This window comes from Zalophus californianus, chromosome 1 (genome assembly GCF_009762305.2).
Source record: "Zalophus californianus isolate mZalCal1 chromosome 1, mZalCal1.pri.v2, whole genome shotgun sequence".
NCBI classification, from domain to species: domain Eukaryota; kingdom Metazoa; phylum Chordata; class Mammalia; order Carnivora; family Otariidae; genus Zalophus; species Zalophus californianus.
The window spans coordinates 25,112,287-25,126,711 of record NC_045595.1 but is presented as its reverse complement, the minus strand read 5'-3'; the positions used below and the strand labels follow the sequence as shown (position 1 = coordinate 25,126,711).

Sequence of the window (14,425 nt, the reverse complement as noted above, 5' to 3'; positions counted from 1 at the left end):
GCATCGGCTGTCTGATGGCACCGGGAGCCCAACCAAAGGGAATGGAAGGGAGACCTGGCTGGTAAATCCAGACAAGCCACTGGAGGGTTCCAGGAAGGAAGCTCAGAGGGTGTTGCCTTTCCCTTGCCAAGTTTTTGTCTCTTACAAAAGCGGAAGCATTATCAGGGTGGATCCATGAGAAAACAAGTCCCCTGACAAGCCCGTTAGTAAGCGGCTCCAGGCTGTCATGATCTTCTTGGGTTTTGTAACCAGTTGTAGGTGACAAGGACATTCTTCTGGGATGGTCAGGGGCCCACATGCATGGACCAGACACTTTCTCTGCCCCCCCACCCCCCACCCCATTCCAACAGCCCTTTGTGGCCGGGGGTCTGTGAACCTTATTCCATCTAGTCTTTAAGAGCAGGTGATGGCTTGTCTGTCTCCCTCTCTGGGTGAATGGACTTCTGGAGGACACGGCCTGTTGGGGGTGTGTGTGTGTGTGTGTGCATGCATGCATGCGTGTGTCAGATTTATCAACTGTGTTTGTTTCTTTCCTATGGCTGCTGTAACCCATGACCACAGGCTGTGGTTTCAAACAACACACATTTATTGTTTTACAGTTCTGGAAATCCAAAGTCTAAAATCTGTCTCATGGGGCTCCCCTCAAGGTGTCGGTAGGCCTGGATCCTTCTGGAGGCTCTGGGGCAGAATCTGTTTCTTTGCCTTCTCTGGTTTTTAGAGGCTGCCTGCATTTGTTGGATTATAGCCCCTTCCCTGTGTCTCCACCCTCTGCTTCCCTCACGTCTCCTACTACTGCTCTGACCCTCCTGTCTCCCTCTTAGACGAGCCTGATGATGATGTCAGGCCCGCCTGGATAATCCGGGCTACTCTCCCCACCCCAAGATCCTTAACTTCATCACAGCGGCAAAGTTCCTTGAGCCATGCCAGGTAATACATTCACAGGTCCTGGGAATTAGGACATGGGCATCTTTTGGGGGCTGTTTTTTAGCCTGCCACGCTGACACATTCCCTGCAGTGCTGAGCTCACAAGTCCCAGCTGTGCCCCCCACCAGCTTTGTGATGTTGACAAGTTACTGAACAGCCCGTGCTGTGATAGTACTTACCCTTCTGAGACTTAATTGAAGTAATAGGTATGAAAGGCTTAGAGGAGTGCCTAGACAAAAGTAAATACGTTTTGAGTATTTGTTATCATTGTCGCTCTCTTATTCTTCGTAAGCACTCAGAACGTGTTTGGATGCATGTTCCACTTTCCATTTTGGCTCTTCTGTTGACACTTATGACTGAAAAATCTTGTCATTACAGTAAATATATATATAGTTATATATATATATATACACACACACATGTATATATCTATTTTTTTTTAGATTTCTTTTTTTTTCTTGTTATGTTAATCACCATACATTACATCATTAGTTTTTGATGTAGGGTTCCATGATTCATTGTTTGTGCATAACACCCAGTGCTCCACGCAGAATGTGCCCTCTTTAATACCCATCACCAAGCTAACCCATCCCCCCACCCTCCTCCCCTCTAGAACCCTCAGTTTCTTTTTCAGAGTCCATTGTCTCTCATGGTTCGTCTCCCCCTCCGACTTACTCCCCTTCATTCTTCCCCTCCTGCTATCTTCTTTTTCTTTTTTCTTAACATATGTTGCATTATTTGCTTCAGAAGTACAGATCTGTGATTCAACAGTCTTGCACAATTCACAGCGCTCACCATAGCACATACCCTCCCCAATGTCTATCACCCAGCCACCCCATCCCTCCCACCCCCCACCACTCCAGCAACCCTGTTTGTTTCCTGAGATTAAGAATTCCTCATATCAGTGAGGTCATATGATACATGTCTTTCTCTGATTGACTTATTTCACTCAGCATAACACCCTCCAGTTCCATCCACGTCGTTGCAAATGGCAAGATCTCATTCCTTTTGATGGCTGCATAATATTCCATTGTGTATATATACCACCTCTTCTTTATCCATTCATCTGTCGATGGACATCTTGGCTCTTTCCACAGTTTGGCTATTGTGGACATTGCTGCTATAAACATTGGGGTGCACGTACCCCTTCGGATCCCTACATTTGTATCTTTGTGGTAAATACCCAGTACTGCAATTGCTGGATCGTATGGTAGCTCTATTTTCAACTGTTTGAGGAACCTCCATACTGTTTTCCAGAGTGGCTGCACCAGCTTGCATTCCCACCAACAGTGTAGGAGGGTTGCCCTTTCTCCGCATCCCCGCCAACATCTGTCATTTCCTGACTTGTTAATTTTAGCCATTCTGACTGGTGTGAGGTGGTATCTCATTGAGGTTTTGATTTGGAATTCCCTGATGCTGAGCGATGTTGAGCACTTTTTCATGTGTCTGTTGGCCTTTTGGATGTCTTCTTTGGAAAAATGTCGTTCATGTCTTCTGCCCATTTCTTGATTGGATTATTTGTTCTTTGGGTGTTGAGTTTGATAAGTTCTTTATAGATTTTGGATACTAGCCCTTTATCTGATAGGTCATTTGCAAATATTTTCTCCCATTCTGTCGGTTATCTTTTGGTTTTGTGGACTGTTTCTTTTGCTGTGCAAAAGCTTTTAATCTTGATGAAATCCCAATAGTTCATTTTTGCCCTTGCTTCCCTTGCCTTTGGCGATGTTTCTAGGAAGAAGTTGCTGCAGCTGAGGTCGAAGAGGTTGCTGTCTTTGTTCTCCTTTAGGATTTTGATGGACTCCTGTCTCACGTTTAGGTCTTTCAACCATTTGGAGTCTATTTTTGTGTGTGGTGTAAGGAAATGGTCCAGTTTCATTCTTCTGCATGTGGCTGTCCAATTTTCCCAACACCATTTGTTGAAGAGACTGTCTTTTTTCCACTGGACATTCTTTCCTGCTTTCTCAAAGATGAGTTGACCATAGAGTTGAGGGTCCATTTCTGGGCACTCTGTTCTGTTCCATTGATCTATGTGTCTGTTTTTGTGCCAGTACCATACTGTCTTGATGATGACAGCTTTGTAATAGAGCTGGAAGTCCGGAATTGTGATGCTGCCAGCTTTGCTTTTCTTTTTCAATATTCCTCTGGCTATTCGGGGTCTCTTCTGGTTCCATACAAATTTTAGGACTATTTGTTCCATTTCTTTGAAAAAAGTGGATGGTATTTTGATGGGGATTGCATTGAATGTGTAGATTGCTCTAGGTAGCATTGACATCTTCACAATGTTTGTTCTTCCAATCCATGAGCATGGAACGTTTTTCCATTTCTTTGTGTCTTCTTCAATTTCTTTCATGAGTATTTTATAGTTTTCTGAGTACAGATCCTTTGCCTCTTTGGTTAAATTTATTCCTAGGTATCTTATGGTTTTGGGTGCAGTTGTAAATGGGATCGACTCCTTGATTTGTCTCTCTTCTGTCTTGTTGGTGTATAGGAATGCCACTGATTTCTGTGCATTGATTTTATATCCTGCTACTTTACTGAACTTCTGTATGAGTTCTAGCAGTTTTGGGGTGGAGTCTTTTGGGTTTTCCACATACACTATCATATCATCTGCAAAGAGTGAGAGTTTGACTTCCTCTTTGCCGATTTGGATGCCTTTGATTTCTTTTTGTTGTCTGATTGCTGTGGCTAGGACTTCTAATACTGTGTTGAATAGCAGTGGTGATAGTGGACATCCCTGCCACGTTCCTGACCTTAGGGGAAAAGCTCTCAGCTTTTCCCCATTGAGAATGATGTTTGCTGTAGGTTTTTCATAGATGGCTTTTATGTTATTGAGGTATGTACCCTCTATCCCTATACTCTGAAGAGTTTTGATCAAGAAAGGATGCTGTACTTTGTCAAATGCTTTTTCTGCATCTATTGAGAGGATCGTATGATTCTTGTTCTTTCTTTTGTTAATGTATTGTATCACGTTGATTGATTTGCGGATGTTGAACCAACCTTGCAGCCCAGGGATAAATCCCACTTGGTCATGGTGAATAATCCTTTTAATGTACTGTTGGATCCTATTGGCTAGTATTTTGGTGAGAATTTTTGCATCCATGTTCATCAAGGATATTGGTCTGTAATTCTCCTTTTTGATGGGGTCTTTGTCTGGTTTTGGGATCAAGGTAATGCTGGCCTCATAAAACGAGTTTGGAAGTTTTCCTTCCATTTCTATTTTTTGGAACAGTTTCAGGAGAATAGGTATTAATTCTTCTTTAAATGTCTGATAGAATTCCCCTGGGAAGCCATCTGGCCCTGGGCTTTTGTTTCTTGGGAGATTTTTGATGACTGCTTCAATTTCCTTAGTGGTTATAGGTCTGTTCAGGTTTTCTCTTTCTTCCTGGTTCAATTTTGGTAATTGATACATCTCTAGGAATGCACCCATTTCTTCCAGGTTATCTAATTTGCTGGCATAGAGTTGCTCATAAGATGTTCTTAGAATTGTTTGTATTTCTTTGGTGTTGGTTGTGACCTCTCCTCTTTCATTCATGATTTTGTTGATTTGGGTCATTTCTCTTTTCTTTTTGATAAGTCTGGCCAGGGGTTTATCAATCCTGTTAATTCTTTCAAAGAACCAGCTCCTAGTTTCGTTGATCTGTTCTACTGTTCTTTTGGTTTCTAGTTCATTGATTTCTGCTCTGATCTTTATTATTTCTCTTCTCCTGCTGGGTTTAGGCTTTATTTGCTGTTCTTTCTCCAGCTCCTTTAGGTGTCGGGTTAGGTTGTGTATTTGAGACTTTTCTTGTTTCTTGAGAAAGGCTTGTATTGCTATATACTTTCCTCTCAGGACTGCCTTTGCTGTATCCCAAAGATTTTGAACAGTTGTATTTTCATTTTCATTGGTTTCCATGAATTTTTTTAATTCTTCTTTAATTTCCTGGTTGACCCATTCATTCTTCAGTAGGATGCTCTTTAGCCTCCATGTATTTGAGTTCTTTCCGACTTTCCTCTTGTGATTGAGTTCTAGTTTCAAAGCACTGTGGTCTGAAAATATGCAGGGAATGATCCCAATCTTTTGGTACCGGTTGAGACCTGATTTGTGACCTAGGATGTGATCAATTCTGGAGAATGTTCCATGGGCACTAGAGAAGAATGTGTATTCCGTTGCTTTGGGGTAGAATGTTCTGAATATGTCTGTGAAGTCCATTTGGTCCAGTGTGTCATTTAAAGTCTTTATTTCCTTGTTGATCTTTTGCTTAGATGATCTGTCCATTTCAGTCAGGGGGTGTTAAAGTCCCCCAGTATTATTGTATTGTTGTCAATGTGTTTCTTTGCTTTTGTTATTAATTGCCTTATACAATTGGCTGCTCCCATGTTAGGGGCATAGATATTTACAATTGTTAGATCTTCTTGTTGGATAGACCCTTTAAGTAGGATATAGTGTCCTTCCTCATCTCTTATTACAGTCTTTGTTTCAAAATCTAATTTGTCTGATATAAGGATTGCCACCCCAGCTTTCTTTTGGTGTCCATTAGCATGGTCAATGGTTTTCCACCCCCTCACTTTCAATGTGGGGGTGTCTTTGGGTCTAAAATGAGTCTCTTGCAGACAGCATATTGATGGGTCTTGTTTTTTAATCCAATCTGATAGCCTGTGTCTTTTGATTGGGGCATTTAACCCATTTACATTCAGGGTGACTATTGAAAGGTATGAATTTAGTGCCATTGTATTGCCTGTAAGGTGACTGTTACTGTTATTGTCTGTGTTCTTTTCTGATCTATGCTGCTTTTAGGCTCTCTCTTTGCTTAGAGGACCCCTTTCAATATTTCTTGGAGGGCGCGTTTCGTGTTTGCAAATTCCTTTAGTTTTTGTTTGTCCTGGAAGCTTTTTATCTCTCCTTCTATTTTCAATGACAGCCTAGCTGGATATAGTATTCTTGGCTGCATATTTTTCTCGTTTAGTGCTCTGAAGATAATCATGCCAGTCCTTTCTGGCCTGCCAGGTCTCTGTGGATAGGTCTGTTGCCAGTCTAATGTTTCTACCATTGTAGGTTACATATCTCTTCTCCCGAGCTGCTTTCAGGATTTTCTCTTTGTCTCTGAGTCTAGTAAGTTTTACTGTTAGATGTCGGGGTGTTGACCTATTTTTATTGATTTTGAGAGGGGTTCTCTGTGCCTCCTGGATTTTGATGCCTGTTTCCTTCCTCACATTAGGGAAGTTCTCTGCTATTATTTGCTCCAATATACCCTCTGCCCCTCTCTCTCTTTCTTCTTCTTCTGGGATCCCAATTATTCTAATGTTGTTTCATCTTATCGTATCGCTTATCTCTCGAATTCTGCCCTCGTAATCCTGTAGTTGTTTCTCTCTCTTTTTCTCAGCCTCTTTATTTTCTATCATTTGGTGTTGTATATTGCTGATTCTGTCTTCTGTCTCATTTATCCTAGCAGTTAGTGCCCCCATTTTTGATTACACCTCATCAGTAGCCTTTTTGATTTCGACTTGGTTAGATTTTAGTTCTTTTATTTCTCCAGAAAGGGTTTCTCTAATAACTTCCACGCTTTTTTCAAGCCCAGCTAGTATCTTTAAAGTCATGATTCTGAACTCTAGGTCCGACATCGTACTAATGTCCATATTGAGTAGGTCCCTGGCTGACGGTACTACCTCTTGTTCTTTTTGCTGAGGTGATTTTTTTCGTCTTGTCATTTTGTCCAGAGGAGAATAGATGAATGAGAGAACAAAATGCTAACAGGTTAACAACGTCCCCAGCAAATATACTCTATACAAATCAGAAAAGACCTGAAACCAGGGAAAAGAAAGGGAAAGAAAGAAAAAAGAAAGAGGAAAAAAAAAGAAAAAGATAAAAACAAAAACAGAACAATACAAAAAAAACAGAATATGATCAAATATGATCAGGCTAGTGCATAGATCAGTGCCACACACTAGATTTTGGGCGTATTTTGGTCTGTTAGAAAAAAGTGCCTCCTAAAATTTTAAAGGAAGAAAGACTTATATATGTACAAAAGAAGGGTTGATACAATGAAGGATGGAAGATGACTGTAAAGATGAAAATTATGAAAGATTTTATAAAAGGAATTGATAAGATAAGTAGTTGTTTGAAAAAAGAAAGAAGATTTAAAAAAAATAAGAAAAAAAAAGGGAGAGAATGTGATTAGGCAGGAGACTAGAACAAAACCATACACTAGTGATTTAGGGTGTATTTTGATCTGTTCGAAGAAACTGTATCTCAAAATTTTAAAAAGAGAACTTACATACATATGCCAAAAATAAGGGTCACTACTATGAAGGGATAATATATGACTCTAAAAATGAAAAAAAATGTTTTTTTAAAAAAGGGATTGATAAGATGTTGGTTGAAAAAGGGAAAAAGAAAAATTAAAAAAAAAACAGTTAAAAAATTAACTTTGAAAAACTAATGACTCATGGTAAAAAAAGCCATGAATTCTATGTGCAGTATTCCCCTAGCGCTGGAGTTCTCCCGTTCTCCTTGATCGGTAAACTTGGTCTTGGCTTGCAGGCTGTTTGTGGGGATCTTCTGGGGGAGGGGCCTGTTGCCATGGTTCCCAAATGTCTTTGCCGGAGGCGGAATTGCCCCGCCCTTGTCCCTCTGGGTTAAGCAAGCTGCTCGGGTTTGCTCTCAGGAGCTTTTGTTCCTTGCAAGCTCTTCGATACAGCTTTGGAGGACCAGGGTAAAAATGGTGGCCTCCCAATCTCCACCCGGAGGAGCTGAGAACTCGGGGCCCCACTGCTCAGTGCACCCCCAGAGAAAGGCAGTCACTCCCGTGTCCCTGGTCTCCGGCCGCACTCCGTGCTCACCTGGCCTGTGACCGAGCCACCCGACCCCGTGTGGAGTCTCCAAACCCAGCAGATCCCTGAGGTGTGCTCCCGCGCCGCTCCTCCCCGGGGGAGGAAGGAGAGTCTCTCCGGATCTGCCGCTTGTTGGGTCCCTGCTGGAGGAGCAGTGGCCCGACTGGGCCGCGGATCACAGTTTATGGCAACCCCGAGCTGAGAGCCCGCGCCTCGGCTCCGTCTCTGCAGCCGGCTTCCCCGCTCCGATACCTGGGAGCTCTGCTGCACTCAGGCACCCCCGGTCTTTCTGTGACCCCAAGGGTCCTGAGACCACACTGTCCCGTGAGGGTTCCACCCCCCGCTTAGCCACTGGAGCGACGTCCTTCAGCGGAGCCGGCTTCTAAAAGTTCCGATTTTGTGCCCCGAGGCTCTATCACTTGCCAGAAGCGGCCGACAGAGGCCCCCTCCCCTGCCGTCTATCCTCCCGAATATCGCCTCGGATTCACTTCTCCACATGTCCTGCCTTCCAGTAAGTGGTCGCTTCTCTGTTCAGAGAGTTGTTGCTACTCTCTTCTTCGGTCTCCTGTTCAGTTCGTAGGTGTTCAGAATGGTTTGATCCCTATTCAGCTGAATTCCTGAGACCAGACGAAATCCAGGTCTCCTACTCCTCCTCCATCTTGCTCCGCCCCCCTATATCTATTTAATTTAAGAATCTCACTTAGGGTTTTAGGATATAAGATTATAAGACGAATGCATCTTGTGTGGGGAAATGGTTTTTATTATACATAAGTCGTATTGAGAGTAGGAAGAGGTCAATCTAGCACCTAAGTAATCTGACTGGCTACAGTTCAAGTCTTTTCTCACTTTGCTCTCCGCTTCGTGGGGCTTTTGTCCTTCTGTTCCCACCATGGCTGCTCATCTCCTGCCCTCATGCCCATGTTCCAGCTGGGGAGGAAAAAGAAGGGAGGGCCAGCACTAAAGCAGGGAAGCCAAGGCCTTCGGGAATCCTTGGTGGATTTCTGTCTACATCTTTGACCAGAACAGAGGTGTGTGTCCTCCCATAGCTGCAGGGAGGTTTGGGAAGGTGAGAATGTTTAACTGCAGCATGTTGGATTCTGTTAGTAATGACAAAAGCATGTATCAGTGTCTGTCATGATTCCCTAGAGAAACTCTGGCTAGTGCAGGTCCCCAAGATCCAAATAAGAATGGTTGTGTGTTATGGAATATTATGCAGCCATCAAAAGGAATGAGATCTTGCCATTTGCAACAACGTGGATGGAACTGGAGGGTGTTATGCTGAGTGAAATAAGTCAATCAGAGAAAGACATGTATCATACGACCTCACTGATATGAGGAATTCTTAATCTCAGGAAACAAACAGGGTTGCTGGAGTGGTGGGGGGTGGGAGGGATGGGGTGGCTGGGTGATAGACATTGGGTAGGGTATGTGCTATGGTGAGCGCTGTGAATTGTGCAAGACTGATGAATCACAGATCTGTACTTCTGAAACAAATAATGCAACATATGTTAAGAAAAAAGAAAAAGAAGAGGATAGCAGGAGGGGAAGAATGAAGGGGAGTAAGTCGGAGGGGGAGACGAACCATGAGAGATGATGGACTCTGAAAAACAAACTGGGGGTTCTAGAGGGGAGGGGGGTGGGGGGATGGGTTAGCCTGGTGATGGGTATTAAAGAGGGCACATTCTGCGTGGAGCACTGGGTGTTATGCACAAACAATGAATCATGGAACCCTACATCAAAAACCAATGATGTAATGTATGGTGAGTAACATAACAATAAAAAATTTAAAAAAAAAAGAATCGTTGTGTGTTTATCACAACATTGTTTGTAACGGCAAAAAAAACTTTGAACAGCATAAATATCCATTAGTGGGAAAATTCACAAATAAATTGCTATTATAACCATACCATCAAGTACCATAAAGCAGTTATGACCTGCATGTATCAACACGGATAAATCTCAAACATGTAAAATATCAAATAGACAAGTGCAGACGGTTAAGTATAACACAGTATGATTGCACTTACATAAAGTTTACATACAGAAAAAAACTTGCTTCTAGTTACCCAGTAAGGAAAAAATATGAATCAGGAGTGATCAGCATCACAGCCAGAAGTGGGGAGGAATGTTACCAGGGAGGGATGTTCAGTGAGCATCAGTTGTTACCTGTGACCAGAGAAGGATCCAGGTTTTGTGGGGCCTGCCGCATATATAATTGGGGGGGATTCCCTCTTAAGAAAAAGAGGGCCCCCGGGGCGCCTGGGTGGCTCAGTTGGTTAAGCGACTGCCTTCGGCTCAGGTCATGATCCTGGAGTCCCGGGATCGAGTCCCACATCGGGCTCCCTGCTCGGCGGGGAGTCTGCTTCTCCCTCTGACCCACTTCCCTCTTGTGCTCTCTATCTCTCATTCTCTCTCTCTAATAAATAAATAAAATCTTAAAAAAAAATAAAAATAAAAAGAGGGCCCCCACCTTGGGCTTTACTGTAACTCTGCCTCAAACTGGCCTTTGCAAGAGTGTGGGTGGCTCAGTCGGTTAAATGTCTGCCTTCGGCTCAGGTCATGATCTCAGGTCCTGGGATCGAGCCCCGCGTTGGTCTCTCTGTTCAGCGGGGAGCCTGCTTCTCCCTCTCCCTCTGCCTGTCTCTCTGCCTGTTGTGCTCTCTCTGTCAAATAAATAAATAAAATCTTTAAAAAAAGTGTATGTTATACACTAAGAACTCATTGCTAAAGTTATATGGGAAGCTCTTTGTAGATGGGTAATAATAACATTCACAATCACAAGAGCAAACATTTTTTAAAGCCCTTACCATAGGCCAGGCTCTGCATTAAGCGTTTGACAGGAATTTTTCCTTGACACTTCACAACCAACTAATCGGCCTCCTTTTATGGCCTGGAAAGCAGAGTCTCAGAGGGGTTAAATTATTTGCCCAGTGCCACACAGCTAGTACATGTAAGTACTAGTACATGGAGCAGAGCAGGACTTGCTTACTACGGACTAAACACACTACACATAGAGATCTCTCCATTGTTGTTTATGTGTGTGTTATGTTTCCTTCAGTAAAGGCTCGTTATTTTTAATTAAGTAGAGGAAGAGCAATACAACCTGAAAATATTTCTTCCTATTACGTGGAGGTTATTTTTGGAATTAGTGTGTAGTTGAGTAGTATTTCTCAAAGTAATTGATTTGATGAGTAGGCAAGGATGATTTGTGATAAGTTAAATGTCTTTGATTAAAAGACTTTTGCTTAGGATGCCTGAGCGGCTCAGTCAGTTAAGAGTCTGCCTTCAGCTCAGGTCAGGATCCCAGGGTCCTGGATCGAGCCCCATGTCAGGCTCTCTGCTCAGCGGGGAGTCTCCTTCTCCCTTTCCCCCTCCCCCCTGCTCATGCTCTCTCTCTCTCACGCTCTCTCTCTCTCTTAAATAAATAAAAATCTTAAAAAAAAAGACTTTTGATTAAAAAAAAATCTTCAGAATCCTTGTTGTACTTAATTTGTTAGCTGAGCTAATGGAAAGCACCAGGTGTAAATAATCAAGAAGTCAGTCCTAATGATTTCCTAGTAACAAAGCTGCATGAGAATCTTCCCATATGGATGTACATGAGGCATCATGAGGCCCCAGACCCACATGCATAATTGTGTATGTGGGTCTGTTTCATGGTGTCTGCTAGGGATAGGACTCTGTGTGCTTGTGGGCATAAACACATGGACATAACTTCCTCTGGATCCCAAAATGATTAATCCCACAATGAGGAGGAAAGCGTGAAGACAAGCTATGATTGAATCGGCCATTCCTCGAAACAGTGTGAGTTAAGAGCCCAAACCAAGGAAACCCACAGGACCGGCTGCCCGGCACTCTGCTGGTATTTGGGAAAGGGGGCTTGAGGAAGGCCTGGAAGGTCCCGGTGCTGCACGGCTCAGCCTGGGGGCTTGACTGTGGCTCCCCCAGTGAGCTGCTTAGGCCATGAAAGAGCTCGTGGCCGCACAGAGCCCTGGACATGGTCTTTGCCCCAGGGAGCCCACAGCCAGGAAAAGCGGGGAGGTGAACCAGCATCTACCCAGTGTTGCTCTTGGCTGTAGGGAGGGAAAGGAAAAAAGCCAGGATGACCTGGAGAGAAGGAGCTAAACCACCTTCCTGGTCACATTTAAGGGGTATTAATATTTGTACGTATTTGTAAATATTGAGTATGCCATTACCAAGTAACAGCCTTACCAAATAATTGAGTGGAGGACCTCCTTCTGTTTGATTTCACTGGTTTGGGCTTTTTTTTGTGTGTGTGTGTGGTGCAGAGTGTTTGGCCCCTTTTCTTTTGTGTGGTTCTATGGGTTGAATAAAGGGGAGGTTGTTTTTCAATTGTCTGTGTGCAGGATGCCTTGGCTGACTAAAAATTTGGCACTGAAAAGCGAGCAGCAGTTTGTGATGTTACTGATTTGGCGTTTGCATAAATAACTCAAGAGCCCTAAAAACCACCCTGTGCACCATCCACCGTAGACTCAGGACATCAAAGGCAATGAAGCCTGGCCCTCCTCATTTTGCAAATGGGGAAATAGAGACCAGAAGAGCTTGCATGTCACATTGCTTACAATGGTTAGCAAGTTTGTCAGGAGCATGACTTTTTGTTTTCTATTTTTATTTAAGATTTTACTTATCTATTTGCCAGAGAGAGCACAAGCAGGGGAAGCAGCAGACAGAGGGAGAAGCAGGGTCCCCGCTGAGCAAGGAGCCCCTTGTGGGACTCGATCCTGGGATCTTGGGATCATGACCCGAGCCGAAGGCAGACACCTAAGTGATTGAGCCACTCAGGCGTCCCAGGAGCATGACTTTTTGAAAGGGGGAAGTTTGACAAGTTATAAGCGTCCTCTGGAAATTCTAGGTTGGAACACGGAGCCCCTGGATGGGTGAACATGTAAAACCCTTTGAGTTTCCTTGTAATTGCAGGAGGGATAGCAAGTCAGGGCAGTGGGGTGAGGCGTGCAGAGGGGATACTGGGGTCATCTATCTGTTGCTCCCCATCTCTTGCTGGGGCCTCTCATTTTACTCCCAGGCTGTCCCTCTCTGTTGAGCAGGGCAAAGTTGTGTGTGGATGGGGAAGAAGCCCCTGCAAACAGCAGCTCTGAGTTCCCGTGCTGGGTAGGCTGTGTGTACTGTCAGCCCTGTGGATGGAGAGGTTGCCAGACCCCACTCTTACCCGGTCCTTCTTGCTCAGACAAGCCCTCTGCTAATCCGTCAGGGGGCAGAGTTTGTTTTTGACATTTCTTTCTCTGATAGCAACTGCTCCCAAGAAGCCAGCACCCCCAGCCCCATCCCTGAGGCCAGTTCTCTTCTAGGCCATGGACTGGGCAGAAATCACCAAACGTGGACTCTACCCTGAAGGAACTCCCCCACAGAGCATGTGGGTGGACTGAACTGAGAGTTGGGGGCTGAAGGGAGAGTGGTCTATCCTTAGGGAGGTTGTGGAGGTTGGGAAGGCTTCTCAGAGAGGGTGGCATAGGGCTGGGTCTTCAGAGGCTCAGCTGGTTGGGGAGAACCAAGCACTATAGGCCTGGATGTTGTTGGTACAGGGGTGGGGGAGGCATCCTTCTGCACGTCTCTCTGTGGTATGGAGATGCTGGCGTGAGGATCCCAGGAAAGAGGTCCAGGGGTAGGTGGGGGCAGGGCGAGTGTAGTGGTTAGTCGACTTAGTTATATTTTTTATCTTGGATTTTATTTTCTAAGAGATATGGAACCTTTCGAAGATTTGAAATGGGATGCAGGGATGAGGAGGGAATGACTGTATTTGAGATTTAACAGCTCCTTGATGGTTGAAGTGTGCAGGGGGAGTGAAGATAGGGGGCTGGGTCAGGGAGGAAGGGTCTGAAGCACAGTGGATGTAGAAAGGTGGGTGGGGGGTCTCTGGACTCCCCAGGGTCCAAAGTGGGTGTGGGGAAGATGGTGAAGCCATTCATTGAGAGTCTCTTCCTTAACTGGGGAGCCACCGTTCCTAGATGCACAGAACGGGGGTTAGGAACCATGATGAAGACAAAAGGTGCTCCCACAGATGTGGTCACAGAGGTCCCAGCTCCTGCGTTCTCCTCTCCTCTCCTTTGAAACTCACTCAGCCTGAGCCCCATGCCCCAGGGCCTTGCCCATTGCTAGCTCAGCTGATGAATTACTTGGGAGTTAATGGTTGGTGGGTATTAATATGTTACCCACCCCTGGTAACCTGTTTCCATTTTAAACAGGTCCTCAGAACTCTTAGGTCAGCCCTGAAAATTGCATCAGAATTTAATCAGAAAAACTTCAGATGTCCAATTTTAGCTTCAAGTAATATATTTTTAGGTTTTTCTCTAGTGGAGTCTCAAATTGAGACCAGGTTTAAACAACAAAAAATTATATGCTAAGACATTTTACTCTCTTTTGCTCTCTAGTGGCAGGCTCTTGAATGCCTCTTTCCAAGTCCACCTACTTTGGGATTCATTGATTGAAAAAAATAATTATTGCATGTCTCTTGTGGGCTAGATGCCTCAAAGAGCCTCACTGTCTGAACTTATGACGGCCATCGTAAAGGATCAGCAAGGCATATGAAGTAAGTTAAAATGAATTATGTCTGAAAGATTTTATTTTTTAGCATTTCACATTTCTCTTTGATACAGTACATATCCTGAGGCATTACAAACCAGCGGCTGAGAATTGATGCTGTGGGTACCAGTCATATTTC

General features: G+C 44.2%; 1 protein-coding gene across 5 annotated transcripts in view; it reads left to right on the top strand.

Annotated features, from left to right (window-relative positions):
• The window catches only part of ARHGEF3 (Rho guanine nucleotide exchange factor 3), a 308,196-nt gene that overhangs the window by 54,514 nt on the left and 239,257 nt on the right, over positions 1-14,425 (top strand). The window contains exon 1 of one of the 5 annotated variants that reach the window (XM_027585492.2): positions 14,262-14,293. The exons of the other annotated variants lie outside the window; for them this stretch is intronic. Within the exon in view, the coding sequence (XP_027441293.1) occupies positions 14,289-14,293 (5 nt within the window). The 5' untranslated portion in view covers positions 14,262-14,288. Of the gene's footprint in view, positions 1-14,261; positions 14,294-14,425 lie in introns of those variants that run through there. 5 annotated transcript variants of the gene reach the window in all.